This window comes from Corella eumyota, chromosome 4 (genome assembly GCF_963082875.1).
Source record: "Corella eumyota chromosome 4, kaCorEumy4.1, whole genome shotgun sequence".
NCBI classification, from domain to species: Eukaryota; Metazoa; Chordata; class Ascidiacea; order Phlebobranchia; family Corellidae; genus Corella; species Corella eumyota.
Genome location: NC_137493.1, coordinates 8,883,448 through 8,897,695, shown reverse-complemented (window position 1 = coordinate 8,897,695; position 14,248 = coordinate 8,883,448). Strand labels below are relative to the sequence as shown.

Sequence of the window (14,248 nt, the reverse complement as noted above, 5' to 3'; positions counted from 1 at the left end):
ATTACATTCAGATTGAAATGTTAAAAAGGGACATTTAAAAAAAATTATTTTTGTATTTTAATTTTTTTGGGTTTATTTATACTTACCTAAGTTTCCTTTTAGGTAAACAATTAAAGTAAATTAAAAACATCGATTTGTGATAATTTAAATTACTTTTTAGAAGAATAAAATAAATACATAAAAAAATAACATTCTTTCCATAACTTTTTAAAGTAAAAAAAATAAAAATCATTGTGAGTCAGCAAAAGTGCACAAAAGGGGTATCTAAGCATATCGCTTTTTGCCCATGAATAGATCGTTATTTAAAATCCAAAATGCTTACTCATTTTTGCGTGGGTATTACGGTTACACCCGTTTTAGCAAACCTTTTATTTATATAAAAATATTAGTTATTATTATTGTTTTATTTGTTTAATATTCATCTCGGCTGTCTAAATATTTAAACGGCTCTGAGTGATGAGTTAAATGTGAAAACTAAGTTTAATCGTTTTGTAATATTTTACGCGTTTTACAAAGAATTTAAGCTTTTAATGGGACCAACTATGTTTTTAAAATTATTTATAGCTAACTAGATTTATTTTAAATTCAAAATTACATTTATCGCTATTTTCAAAGAAAAAAAAATTTTGGTTATTTTCTATAAAATTGTAAAATTGTCACAAAAGTAAATTTAAGAAATGTTTCCATTTATAAATCCTGATTTAACTAACTTTAAACATTATCTTGTAAAGTAACGTGTACCTAATATAATGCCGTGTCATTGCTATAAAATGGTGAACACTCGTGACAAAGCAAAATTTGAAAAGAATTTTAAACAAACAGAAAATCAAATAAGAAAAGGTGTGTAAAGTACGATATATAACAGACGCACAACCGTAACTTTTTTAAAGTGGTTTGTTATAGCATTAGTGTGACTACCAAAGAGATAATATTAGAAATAAAACAGATTTCACTATTTTGTTTGTGTTTTAGCAACTTTATAACAACAATTTTCTTAAATTTATTTCTAGCTTTTAGATAATCTCTTAAAAAAAAAGTTAGTATCAACATCAGAATGCCGGCTTACAAACTCCAATATTTTGACATAAGAGGAAGGGCAGAAATCATGCGTTTAATTTTTGCCGAAGCTGGGCAAAAATATGAAGACGTTCGATTTACTCCTGATCAGTGGAAAGCTGAAAAACCAAGTATGTAAAAAAATAGAAATTTAACTTTATATTTTGATTGGTGCGTGATAATTTTGTGGTATTTTTAATTTACCCAGATACCCCATTTGGCCAGTTACCGGTTCTGTACGTTGGTGAGAAACCGCTGGCACAAAGCACCGCAATTGTCAGATATTTGGCTCGCGAATTTAAACTAGACGGCACAACCTCTCTTGAATCTGCTTATATTGATATGTTGATGGAGAGCATTGGAGGCGCTTTTGAAAAACTCCCTTATACTGTTAAAGATGAGAATGAAAGAGTTAGTTTTTTGCCTAACTTTAATGTTTCAGGAAATACCCTGTTTTTGATTTTACAATTTTTGTTAATTTAGCAATTGAAAGTGTTAATACCACATGCCCTAACACAATTTTTTGTGTGATAAATTAAATTTTTCTGCTTTAACATTTAGATTAATACAATGTGTTTTTCTTTTTATTTTAGAAAGAAAAGATGGCCACCGCCTTTAAAGATCATATTTATCCTACTTTGAGTCGAATTGAGAATAAATTTAAAGCATTAGGTGGTGATTATTTAGTTGGAAAGGTAAATTCACAATTTATATTAACAAATGTTAACGTTTTAAAAAACGTCATCTTAACCATACGTTGTTTTTTTTTGTAGAAGTTTAGTGTTGCTGACATTTATATCGCAAGTGCAACATTTGAGTTGGCAAATTTTAAACCAGATGTGATGAAAGAATATCCATGTTTGCTTGCTCTCCAAAAACGGGTGTTTGATCGACCCAACATTAAGAAGTGGATTGAAAAGCGACCCGTCAGTGCATATTAATATAACCTTTCGATCATTTGTCAATCTTTTGTTATCCTTATCGAATTTTTTGATCAATCACTTGGAAATGTAAAGTTTATTTGCACATTCTATGAAAATATAATAAACCACAATTACAGTAATATTTATCTGATATTGCTTTTTGTTCAAAGACAACAATAGAAGCCAACTAACTTTAACTAAAATACACGCCCTCGATCGTTATTAAACAATGGTTTTCAATAATCTATAGAGTAGATATAAATAAAATATTTTAACATTTTAAATAAAAATGTTTAGCTATGTTCCAATATCCTCTTTTTGTGCAGTATTTTTATTTATTCGCGCGAAATTTAATTTACCGTGACGACGGGAAATACCCAGCACAAACAAAAAAATAAAAAAAAGCTTAAGGTTATATTTAAAATGTAATAAATCAAAAAGTTTGTATTTAATTAGTCTAATACAGTTATAACTAAATGTTATAGTAAGAATACTGTGGTGATAGGTTCACTTGTGGAATAAGCTAATATAAAATAATCAAATTTATAGTGAAATTTATAAACGGTCAGATCAGCTTAACTTTAGTTAGCTGCCTAAAACAAATAACCAAGTTTTAAACAGTTAACGATGGCAATGGCATAATGGACGCTGACCCCATATACATACCAGTAAAATTATGGTTTTAGAGCTAAAAAGGTAATAAAACCTTCTCTTTCATCATATATTTGTAAGTAGGCCTATGATACTTATTTTACCTTTTATAAATAAATAATTTTAACTTTAACTATTTTTTTGTGCTGTTTAATATCTATATAAAGCAAACTTTGTCTTAAAAAGGGCAACTTTCTTGGTGTTAAAAGGTGTTTTATTAGCCAAGCCGTTAAAATGTTTTAGTTTAATATAATTTTGACCAGATAGTAAGTTTATCATTTCTTAAACTGTAAACAAATTATATGTTATTTGATATTTCATATTTTTGGATGCATTTTGGTAATAGAATGCTGTATATAAATATTATGTTAGATAAAATTTAAGTTCCTGGCTGGAAATTTAAATGTAATTTTTTAATAGTGAATCACTATTAACGATATTTGTATTATGATTTAACTTTTATGAAATAATAATTTAATTTTTTTAATTATGTTTTAAATAATTTTTAAGCATAGGTGGGCACAGTTAACTTAAAAAGTAAACTTCGGTAAATGGTAATTCGTTACACAATAAATTAGTTTCTTATTTACTTAAAGTTGCTATCTGCATTTAGTCACGTGTTTACACCTACAGTCACGTGTTTACACTTTTTTTCTATCACGTGGGCTGTACCACGTGACTTGTTAGTTAAAATGTACTAAAATGTTATGTACAAAGTATTCGTGATACAAGTTTGTGGATGGTTGACGTAAATCTTACGCAACAAAATACTGTAAATATTAATACGGCTTTTTAAACAAAAGATATCAGGCAATTTACGTTACATTAACTTCGTTAACGTTAATTAGTTAAATTAAACTGAAGGTAACGGAAATTATCGATAACCGTTAACGTTAAAATTTAATTAAAACAAAGGAAGGAACGACCCCTTTTTAAAAAAAAATCTTAGTTGATAATACAACTAAACGAACGTCAGTTCAAAAGACTGGAATAATGCTTAAATAGTAGCAGCTAGATGGTAGTTGCAAACATCGTTTAAAAATTGCAACGTTTAAACCTGATAAACGGCATTATTTAACAAATATATCTCTATTATACCACGGTTTTCTTGTAATAATTTTGAATTAACGAACTCAATTTAACGGAAGCACTATTTAACGAATGCTAACAGGTCAGATAACGATATTTGGTTCACGTTAACTGTCCGTACCCAGACAAAACTGATAAACACTACGTACCTCCCAAATTTATTCGTAGCTTGTACGTTGAGTTACGGACAGTTAACGTGATCCCGATATTTTAAGTTAACTTAAAAATTAAATTTTAGCGAGAAAATCTAACTTCGTTAAATAACGATTAACGGATTAACAGTTTGGTGCCCACCTTTGTTTTTTAAGTAATAAAATATTTATATTTTGTAAAGATTTATTAACGAGAAAAAAATTCAAGATAATACCTTTTTAAGTTTAAAAAACTATTAGCATGAAAGCAATGTCATCTGAGGTTCAATTTTTGCGAGAAGCATTAAGTAAGCTGGATTATTTTTGTAAAGCAATCGATTAAAGTACTAACTTAAGCGCCCACAGGTTTAGATATTTTTAATGAACTTTACACATTAATATTAGAATTAAAAATTGATGTATAAAAACTTGTCGGAATTGTTACAGTCTACTGACGGAGCTCCAGCCATGGTTGGCCAAATAAAAAAAGATGTTGCACTAATGGAAAAGCTTTTATAACAGCGTGGTATCCCAAGAAAAGTTATAAAATAACATTACATAGTGCAACAATTTTAACGACGTCATGGCATCTGTTATTAAAAATTTTACTTTGTCACGCGGATTAAATTACCGACAATTCCAAGAACTATTTTTAGATCTCGATGCTGAGTATGAAGATCTTACAAATTTGTACAAGATTTTGTATAAATCGCAGATGAAGTTAAAACAAGTGCTTTTATTACATAAAGAGAAAGTACAATTTCTCGACAATAAGAATAAAAATGCTTCTTGTTTTCGGATTAAATTTTTAACATTTTATTTAAAAAAAATTTTTTTTAACAAATAAATATTTTAACGTATTTGATACTTAAAAAAAACATCCCAAATATTTAAAACATTTTAAACTTTGTAAATTTGTAAAATTCTCCAGTATGAAAACGAACACTTCGCACTTCGTAGGTGCGTTAAATATTTTTATTAAAGTTTATCCTCCTCTATTAATTTCTTTGCTTCTTTATTTTGAAAAAAGTTGGAATTTTGAACTTCCAAATAATCAGAAACTCCAAAACGAAAAAAATTTCTAATCTTTTTGGAAAATATTTTGTTGTCGATCATTGGAACAAAATATTTCGGATTGCATTCAGAAGCTTTATTTGCGCCTGTTAAATATAAGTTTACTTTAAAATTTATCTTATTTGCATCTTACTTGAACAAATGTACATTACTAATAAAATTGATTAAGTTACTAAATGAGCTTTATTTAATATAACAGTAAAGTTAACATCGGCAAATATATGATTAATTGCTATGATTAATTCTACACAATTAATCTTGAAATGTAATTAAAAAAACTGCTGCTTTAAGCCTTCCTAATGTTTACAAAAACACGTCGCGCTTTTAAAACTAAAACAAAAACTTATTGTAAAAACGCGAATAAATTATATTAACCTGTTGCAAAAGATGCCAGTAATCCAACCAATATTGTTATAAGAAATCCCCACAAATAATAAAGAGCAAACGATAGAGAATACAGACTATAATAAAGTGCGGGCCTGTAATAAAACATATAGGCTATTTTACATATTATGCTGTATTTAATATGTCATAATAAACTGCATTTAAAGAAATAAACAACGTTTCATTTAATAACTTACTTTTGGATCTCGTTTTCGGCAGACCATGTGGTGACGTCATGTAACTGGGCCAATGACGTCTTATATTCGGTCGTGGTATACTGAGTATAATTTGAAGTGACTTCACATTGGTCGACGGACAGCGGCAACAATCTGACACTTTCTGGCATTTTGCCGTGTATTTTTGAACCGATCATGACCCAAAATGTGCATGCTGACCCTACAAGTTGACCGATTAAGACTCCCTAAACAGTACGAAACAGTTTTATATAATGGGGCAAAATTTATTATTAATAATATTTTGAAAAATTTAGTTCCTACATTACATGTATTTATACATCTTTTCTCCTAGCAACAATTTAGCGCACAAATATTTCAATTGGATAAAGAAAGGATCAATGTTGAGGTTTAGTGGAAGAGCTTTTGAACCCACCTTGCTATTACACCAAGGTGTAAACATACCAAGAGTTAAAACAGCAAGCACAGGACCGGATATACACGATCTAACAGCAACTAATAAGGAGAGAACTGTCCCTTTCATTTGTGAGGCAGCAAAGGAAATTACCATTAGTAGTGTTCCAATCAAAACAGCTTAGTTAAAATCAAATAAAAATTTATATTTGTGGCAATTAAAAAATTCATAATTGTTTTATATGAAATTACAAATCCTCTAAAATTATATCAAGATTTATTACTTACATAAACCTTTTCCAATAAAAACTTTCGTTTTGTCTTTAATATTTGGTTTTAGAGGTAAAATGAAATCCTCCAGCATAAGTGTGCTTATGGCATTAATCCCAGATGAAACAGAACTAAAATTAAACCAAGATTACATAAAAAATATCAAACCTTATCGGGTCATTTTAATTAATTATCAAAGGTTAGGTAATAAATATAATTGAAAATATGGCTAAAAGAAGAATAGTTATGCTACTGGAGATGTACTTATACCTTAAAGTCCCACTGAATGCAGCAGATACAAACAGACCAGCCATGCCCGGAACATTTTGAAACATTTTTACCACCAACAAAGGCAGAAGTTGATCATATTTTAGGACTTCCCCGTTTTCAACTGGGTCACAGCCTTGGAAATAGGCGTACATTGCTAAGCCAGATAAAACCGCAACAGTAGTAAAGAACATGGATGGAAAGATTGAAAATAATATTGCCCTGCAAATAAAGCATTCTAAGTTGGTATACTAAAGTGTAGTGTATGTTTTACAATAAAACTTCCTTTTTAGCAACTTCTGGAGATTTGCAACTCATATATCTTTGACAAATTGACTGAGCACTTATTTTTTGGCAGCCTTCAAAACTTTACCCAACGAACAATGTCCAAAATGTTCGTTGTAGAAAAGGGTTGGGATCGAAACTAAAATATAGAATTCACATTACAGAAAAAAATTTAGGTTACCACTTGTGCGATAGCGCTTCCAATTAAAGCGAAAGTTAAAAGCCTGACGAAAATACCAGCAACATGGGTTTTACTTACTCTAAAAAATTATTTCTATTGTTGTTATATATAGCCTCTTGCACTTTATATACACCCCCAACATCAATGATTGTCTTGATTAATGCAGCTAAAGAACCACATGCCATAATGGCTGTTTGTGCCACGTCTGTCCATATTACTGCTTTCATACCCCCCTGAATTATATATGATAATTCATAAAAATTTACAATTTTATCTAAAAGTTAAAAAAAATAAAATATGTGACATAAATATTCGTTAATCTAGGTAAGGCATTACAGTTTAATAAAATAAAAAAATAATTATTATGTAACGTACTTACGATTGTTGTATAGAATGTACATACAACGCTGACCACTACTATTGACCCATATATGCTAATTGGTGTAACAGCATTAAGTGATAATGCAGGAACATATATTGATATGCTCAAGTTGAACAGCTTAAAAAAAATTGATATGTTAAACTTATATATCAGTATTATTTTTTGATGTTTTAATTACTCGTGAGTATTATGTTTCAGCTAGTACCTGTTTTAAGATATCCAAGCAAGAACAAAGTGTTCGATTTCTTTTGTGAAATCGAAGTTCTAAAAACTAAAGAAAAATTTTAAAAAAAAATAAATGACCCCTTCTTTAAATAAAAACCAATTACACCATTCATGCTATATTAAAATTTTCACCTGATAAATTGTAAATAATTTAAGCCGATGTACCAACGGTATGTAATATAGATATGCAACCATCTTAGGTACAACAAAGTTAAATATATACCAGCAAGCGATAGTACCGTACAAATATGCTTCTGTGGGAAATGTAACAAGACGTATAGCTGAGATAAAAGTCACAGCAATAGACATGCCAACAGGAAACTGTAAGTTTAAAATTGAATACAAACAACGTTGTTAGCATAAACCACGTTTACTATTTTTTAGCCAACAGGAAATATTTTTAAATCCTTTTCTTAAATCAAATTAACTTAATCCTACTGGAGACATGTTTCTTCCGCCATAGTTGTAGTTGTCGACGTTGTTTTTATTTCGATTTTTGATAGCATAATATATTCCAATCACCAATGAAACTACCAACATACCTTACACAAAATTAAAAAAATGTTAACTTAAAAAAAAACCTTTACATTTACTAGGTATTCATGAATATAAAATCAAAACGTTTTATAAACATACCAATTACAATTTGTAATATAAAAGTAACAACAACACTTACCAATAAGAACAATAAAATCAACTATTCCAAACTGTGATGTCATCTTAATAATAATTTGTTTTACCTTGTAAATTATCAAAATAGCATACTTTTAACGACTGTATACACTTAATAGTTTGTTTACCAAAAGGGTGCCTATCGCTCGTAATTTTGTTTTAAACTTTTATATTTTACTTAGCAAATAATTAACTTATACCACTACACAAACATGAAAAAAATAAAATGAAAAAGTCATTTTATAGAAATTATTGAAACGATAGTTTCAAAAAAGCATTTAAAATTATAATATATATAATGACATCTCAATTTGGTATAGTTGATTTTATCGTTTTTGTTGGTAAGTTACGAAGTAATCTTTTTTTTTTAAATTTAACAAATTATGTTTTTTGTATTTTTAAAATTTTATTAATAAAAAAAATTGTGCAAAAACCATTTATTTATATAGCTATAATAATGTTTATTGTTTTCTAGGGTATTTTACTTGTTTATTTAAAGACTTTAAGTTTTAAAAGCACAAAATATAATAATTGTTATATATTTGTTTAATTATGTTTTCAGGTATGTTGACAATATCATTGATTATTGGAATCTTTTATGCTATAAAAGATCGAAGTAACAACAATGCTGACAACTACAACTATGGTGGAAGAAACATGTCTCCAGTAAGATTTTAGAAATGCAAATTTATTTAACAAAAAATGTTTTATACCAAAGTTACATTCGAAGTGTTAAATTTTAGATTATTAATTTTTTGTTTACTTACATAAATAGTGCTTTTGTAAATAAGTTTGTTTTCCCCCCCAAAAAAGAAAAAAAAGACCTTTACTTAAGTTGGGTGTGTCTACTGCTTTTATGTGCTCATATTTTTCTTGTGGTACGTATTTTGGAGCTATTAAAAAATTGTATAGCAAAAATTAAAAATAAGTTTTTTAGTTTGCAGTTGGTATGTCTATTGCAGTAACTTATATTTCTGCCCTTACAATTATATCCATGCCAACGGAATCTTATTTATTTGGGACTGTAACAGCCTGGTATACAATTAATCACATATTTCCAAAACTGATTGCCTTCCTTTACTATATTCCATTGGTACACAGGCTTCAGTTGCTTACTATTTATCAGGTAACAGTTAAAAATATTAAAAATAAGTTACTTTTATTTGCAGATCAACGCAAAGTTTAAAATTTTTATTTTTTTGTAGTATCTGGAATTAAGATTTCATCGGCGAAACAGATTGCTTTGTTCTTGCCTTGATATTATCAGACTGGTAAGAAATAATCAACGACTATAAAAAGCACACCTTTTAAAAATAAATCTGTACAAACAAGTTTTACGCTGTTTAACAGCATTAGTTACTTGCATTTCAATTAATAATTTGCACAGGTGTATTTAAATTTTTTAGATATGTTACATGGGAGTAGTTATCTACATACCAGCACTTTCTTTAAACGCTGTGACACCGTTGAGCTTATATGGATCAATCGCAACTGTCAGTGTGGTTTGCACAATTTACACAACATTGGTAAGTTAAAATTTACAAATAAACTTTATTTTATAACTTAAAAAATTAATATTATTAAATAGGGTGGTATGAAAGCAGTTATTTGGACAGACGTGGCACAAACAGCCATTATGGCATGTGGTTCTTTAGCTGCCCTAATTAAAACAATAGTTGATGTGGGAGGTTTTTATAAGATACAACAAGCTATAAATAACAACAACAGAAACAATTTTTTAGAGTAAGTTTGCGCCGATTGCTATTTACCTAATACGTGCAAAATGGTTCTAAATAATGTGCTGCCTTAGTAAATGCGGTTCCCAATAAATACGATTTTAGAGCAAAAATATAAAAAAGTCTCTTTTTATTGCATTAAAATTTTTTTGTTTTTCTAGTTTTGATCCAAATCCCTTTCTGCAACGAACGTTTTGGACGCTCTGTGTGGGATTGGGTTTTGCTGGCACTCAATTGACATGTACACAGTTAGCTTGCCAAAGATACATGAGCTGCAATTCAACTAAACAGGCCAGATGGTAATTTATTTTTTAAACAAAGCCTTAAGTGTTTTTTATTCTAAAAGTATCTAATATATAGTAAACAGAGTTTATTAAATATTTATAAGGGGACTTCTACAGGCCCCGAAAGCATATGCTTGAAATAATCAATTTGACATTTAGTTATAATCAAATTAATGTTTTTATCAGGGCTTTATTGTTTTCACTTTTTCCCACTTTCTTCTTTTCAACTGTAGCCTTATTGACTGGACTAGCAATGTACGCCTATTTTCAAAGTTGCGACCCGGTTAAGAGCGGCGAAATATTAAAATATGATCAACTTTTGCCTTTGTTGGTTTTAAAAATATTTCACGATATGCCGGGAATGGCTGGGTTATTTGTGTCAGCCGCATTTAGTGGAACTTTTAGGTTGGTGGTAATTAAGGTTAACACATTTTATATAAATTAATATCTTTTCATTTTTGTAGCACTGTTTCTTCTGGAATCAACTCGATTAGCGCTTTAATCTTAGAAGATTTTATGTCACCAAACTTGAAAAATATCAGTGATAGAACTAAAGTTTATATCGGCAAAGGATTTTGTAAGTGTGTTGTACATAACAACTATGTCGAAAAAACTACAGTAGTTGTTATTTAAAATGTGATCCAAAATAAAAATATCTGTTATATACACTTTACAAAATTTTTAAAGGTAGTTTTAACAGATATATACGAATATATGTTAATCATATCACGGTATTAATATAAGATTTTTTCGGTCTAGCTGTTTTAATTGGAGCTACAGTAATGACAGTAGCTTTTGTTGCATCTAAATTGGACGGTACAATTATTTCAATTGTGATATCGATAAGTGGATGCGTGTCGGGACCCCTTATGGCTGTTTTTAGTATGGGAATGTTTACACCTTGGTGCACTAGTACGGTAAATAAATGTCATAAAACTTAAGTTACCTTAAAAACAGCCCACTTATTGGTGGATAGCACCTGTTAGCTCCTAAATCTGGTCATTATAGTTAGCCATGTATCGCTTCAAAGCAAAAAGAAGATGAAGCCATTAACCGGTTCGATGTGGGTTGGAAAGTGCGCTTCGTTTGCTGGGATATTTTAATTAATCGCCTAAGTGGAAAAATAAATTAGAAATATTGAAATTTTAAATATTCGAAAATTCTACCCCAACTCTCAATGTTAATAAATTTCAGCAATATTACGTTTTTAACAAAACAGGCTATTTTTTATAGAGGTATAAAATATTTGGTACATTAACCGCTTAAACATCACCCAGAAGAATTGAAGCGACTAATGCAATTTCGGGTTACTCTATTAATCGGTTTAAGCGCTAATTTAAATACTCCAGCAACCTTGAATACCCCAGCAACATTTAAAGCGGTTAATACCTTTTTTTTTTTTTTTAATTATGTTGTAATTTTTCCAACTTGCACGATGATACCATTATTTTAAAAAATTGGTCAAGTAGTTTTTAAGATATCGGGATTTGAAGGTAAATATTGTATATAGGGAAAGTCCCAATGCTCGCGAATCACGTGACGCACGACGTCATCGTCGTAAGATTATATGCTGGCAGACATAGGAAAATGACTTTATTTTGTCCTCTCTGACCCGTTTGTTGTACTTTTTTTTTAAATTTTTTTTTGCAGAAAACCACTTAATATAAAAAGCAATATTTAACCATATTATATAAGACATTTTTCACTTTTAAAGTATTTTTAATTAGGTACGCCGTATTTAAAAAAAATTTAACAAATTATGGCTATGCTGTTAATTTTGAAAATTTACCAGCCAAAAACGCTTACAAACTTTTGCAAGAAAAAGACAGGTCAACTAAGTGTTATTAAAGCAAAGTTTACCGTTAACACAGTCTTAGTTTTGTTTAAAATAAAATCACTTCATTGTTGTTAACTAATATATTGTCAAATTGTTCAAATTAACGTATATAGCCTATATAGACGATATATACTTTTATTTTAGTTATACTATAACAATTATTTTAGTTATATTTTTACAAGTGTAAAGCACAAACCAAAGTTAAGAAGGGCAGCAAACACTAGTATTTGTTACCAGGGGTACAAGTACTTACGTATATTGTACGTTATATTAAAAATTGTTTGGAATTATTAATTAAAAAATCCATAAAAGATGTTAACCAGAATATTTAGTTTATAGTTTATTGATGTATTATATACTTTATGTGTCTTAACCCATGTGACGTTTAGTGATTAGAACTATTTTAATATGATAACCAACAAAATTGTCGGATATATTAAGTTTTAAGCAAAATTACTGTTTTAACAGGTAAACTTTGCTTCAGTAACACTCAGTTGACCTGTCTGTTTCTTATAAGTGTTGCTCAGCCAATATTGGCCGTTTCTGGCTTATAAATTTCCAAAATTAACAACATAACCTTAATTTGTTAGAATTTTTCAAATACAGCCTACCTAATTAAAAATACTTTAAAAGTAAAAAATGTCCTATATAATATGGCTAAATATTGTTTTTATGTTAAGTTTGTTTTCTGCAAAAAAAAAAATTAAAAAAATGTACAACAAACGGGTCAAGAGGGGACAAAATAAGGTGATTTTCCTATGTCTGCCAGCATATGATTACGACGATGACGTCGTGCGTCACGTGACTCGCGAGCGTTCGGACTTTTCCTATTTACCTTTAAATCCAGATATCTCAAAAACTACTTGACCAATTTTTAAAATAATGGTATCCTCGTGCAAGTTGGAAAATTCCAACATAATTGAAAAAGAAACTCTACCACCGAACCAACTCTTTAAATATAGCATATTTGTATGTAAAAATAGGTATGAAAAAGTTAAAAAACGTAAAAAACTGTGTTAAAAATATAAAAAGTGATTTTATCAGTTAATCAGCGTAAATAATGTGTGTTGTTATTTCTTTTTTTAGGGAGTTTTTATTGGTCAATTAATTGGCACAGGGTGTACTATTTGGGTCATGATCGGTTCAAAAATTCATGGAATGTTACCTAAAAGTGTCCGAATGTTACCGCTGTCCGTCGACCAATGTGAAGTCAATATCGGTTTAAACAACACCACATATTTCACAACCGATCACATGACATCATCTTCTGTCCACATGACGTCATCACCTTGGTTCGAATCATCATTAGACAGCGTGATCTATAAGTATAAAAAAATTTGTTAAATATAAATATTGCTTGTTGACCGAAAGTTATTTAAATGTTATAAATATTGTTACAGGCCAGCACTTTATTATAGTTTGTATTCTCTCTCGTTTGCTCTTTATTTTTTATTGGGATTTCTGGTTACGCTGATATTTGGTTTGACTGTGTCATTTTCAACAGGTACGTTATAATAAAAATATAGAAGGAATGAATTTACTGGAAATTTTAATTCGTTTAAAATAACAAAACTCCTACGTTATTTCTAACAGGTGCAAATAAAGCATCGGAATGTAATCCAAAATACTTTGTTCCACTGATCGACAACAAAATATTTCCAAAAAAAATACGAACAATTTTTCGTTTGGGTGTTTCTGAGTGTTTAGGTAATGTTGCTAATGACTGGGAAGAGACAAAAAAGTTGAGGGAAGAAAAAATTTAAAAAAAATTTAATTGTATATAAATTACCTAAAAGTAATTTAATAACCTTTTTAATGTTTTGATTTGATTATTTTGCTTTTTAAATTAAACCTAAATATGCACAAAATTTAAAAAATTATAAATATTTACAAAACATCGGATTGTTGTTTGCACAAGCGAATGTACTCAATCAACTAGCAACTGATTTAATAACACTTTTCAGTCAGAATAGTTTGTGAAAAAAAATGTTAAAAACAATAAAAATTGAAAATACTGCAAAACAAAACTTATTTAAGCCAAAAAAGCGTGGGATGCAAATTTTGTATGATCCGTAAGGTATTTGGATAATCGATCATTCATCAAAAAATTTGACTGTTACGCAACACAAACCCAAAATAGAAAATGAAATATTTTTAGGTTAAAATTTTGTTACGTAAATGAAACTGCTATTATAGTGCTTACAATTTAAAAAT

General features: G+C 29.0%; 3 protein-coding genes across 3 annotated transcripts; 2 read left to right on the top strand and 1 right to left on the bottom strand.

The window, feature by feature from the left end:
* Nucleotides 1–1,014: 1,014 nt before the first annotated feature.
* On the top strand, nucleotides 1,015–2,110 carry LOC145750324 (putative glutathione S-transferase 8). Its single transcript, XM_082566324.1, has 4 exons — nucleotides 1,015–1,187; nucleotides 1,265–1,467; nucleotides 1,650–1,751; nucleotides 1,830–2,110. The coding sequence occupies exons 1-4, from the start codon at nucleotides 1,055–1,057 to the stop codon at nucleotides 1,995–1,997; spliced, it is 606 nt and encodes a 201-aa protein (XP_082422450.1). The 5' UTR covers nucleotides 1,015–1,054; the 3' UTR covers nucleotides 1,998–2,110.
* Nucleotides 2,111–4,828: 2,718 nt separating this feature from the next.
* On the bottom strand, nucleotides 4,829–8,224 carry LOC145750779 (sodium-coupled monocarboxylate transporter 1-like). The gene is made up of 13 exons (XM_082566854.1): nucleotides 8,182–8,224; nucleotides 7,944–8,047; nucleotides 7,638–7,826; nucleotides 7,486–7,551; nucleotides 7,278–7,397; nucleotides 6,977–7,131; nucleotides 6,806–6,856; nucleotides 6,436–6,654; nucleotides 6,184–6,296; nucleotides 5,918–6,075; nucleotides 5,506–5,729; nucleotides 5,300–5,403; nucleotides 4,829–5,010 (listed from the first exon to the last, which is right to left on the bottom strand). Exons 1-13 carry the CDS (start codon nucleotides 8,222–8,224, stop codon nucleotides 4,829–4,831), a joined length of 1,728 nt encoding a protein of 575 aa, XP_082422980.1.
* A 251-nt stretch (nucleotides 8,225–8,475) lies between these two features.
* LOC145750778 (sodium-coupled monocarboxylate transporter 1-like) lies at nucleotides 8,476–13,797 on the top strand. Its single transcript, XM_082566853.1, has 13 exons — nucleotides 8,476–8,518; nucleotides 8,740–8,843; nucleotides 9,115–9,303; nucleotides 9,383–9,448; nucleotides 9,584–9,703; nucleotides 9,766–9,920; nucleotides 10,075–10,212; nucleotides 10,384–10,602; nucleotides 10,662–10,774; nucleotides 10,957–11,114; nucleotides 13,121–13,326; nucleotides 13,435–13,538; nucleotides 13,628–13,797. Exons 1-13 carry the CDS (start codon nucleotides 8,476–8,478, stop codon nucleotides 13,795–13,797), a joined length of 1,785 nt encoding a protein of 594 aa, XP_082422979.1.
* Nucleotides 13,798–14,248: the final 451 nt, after the last annotated feature.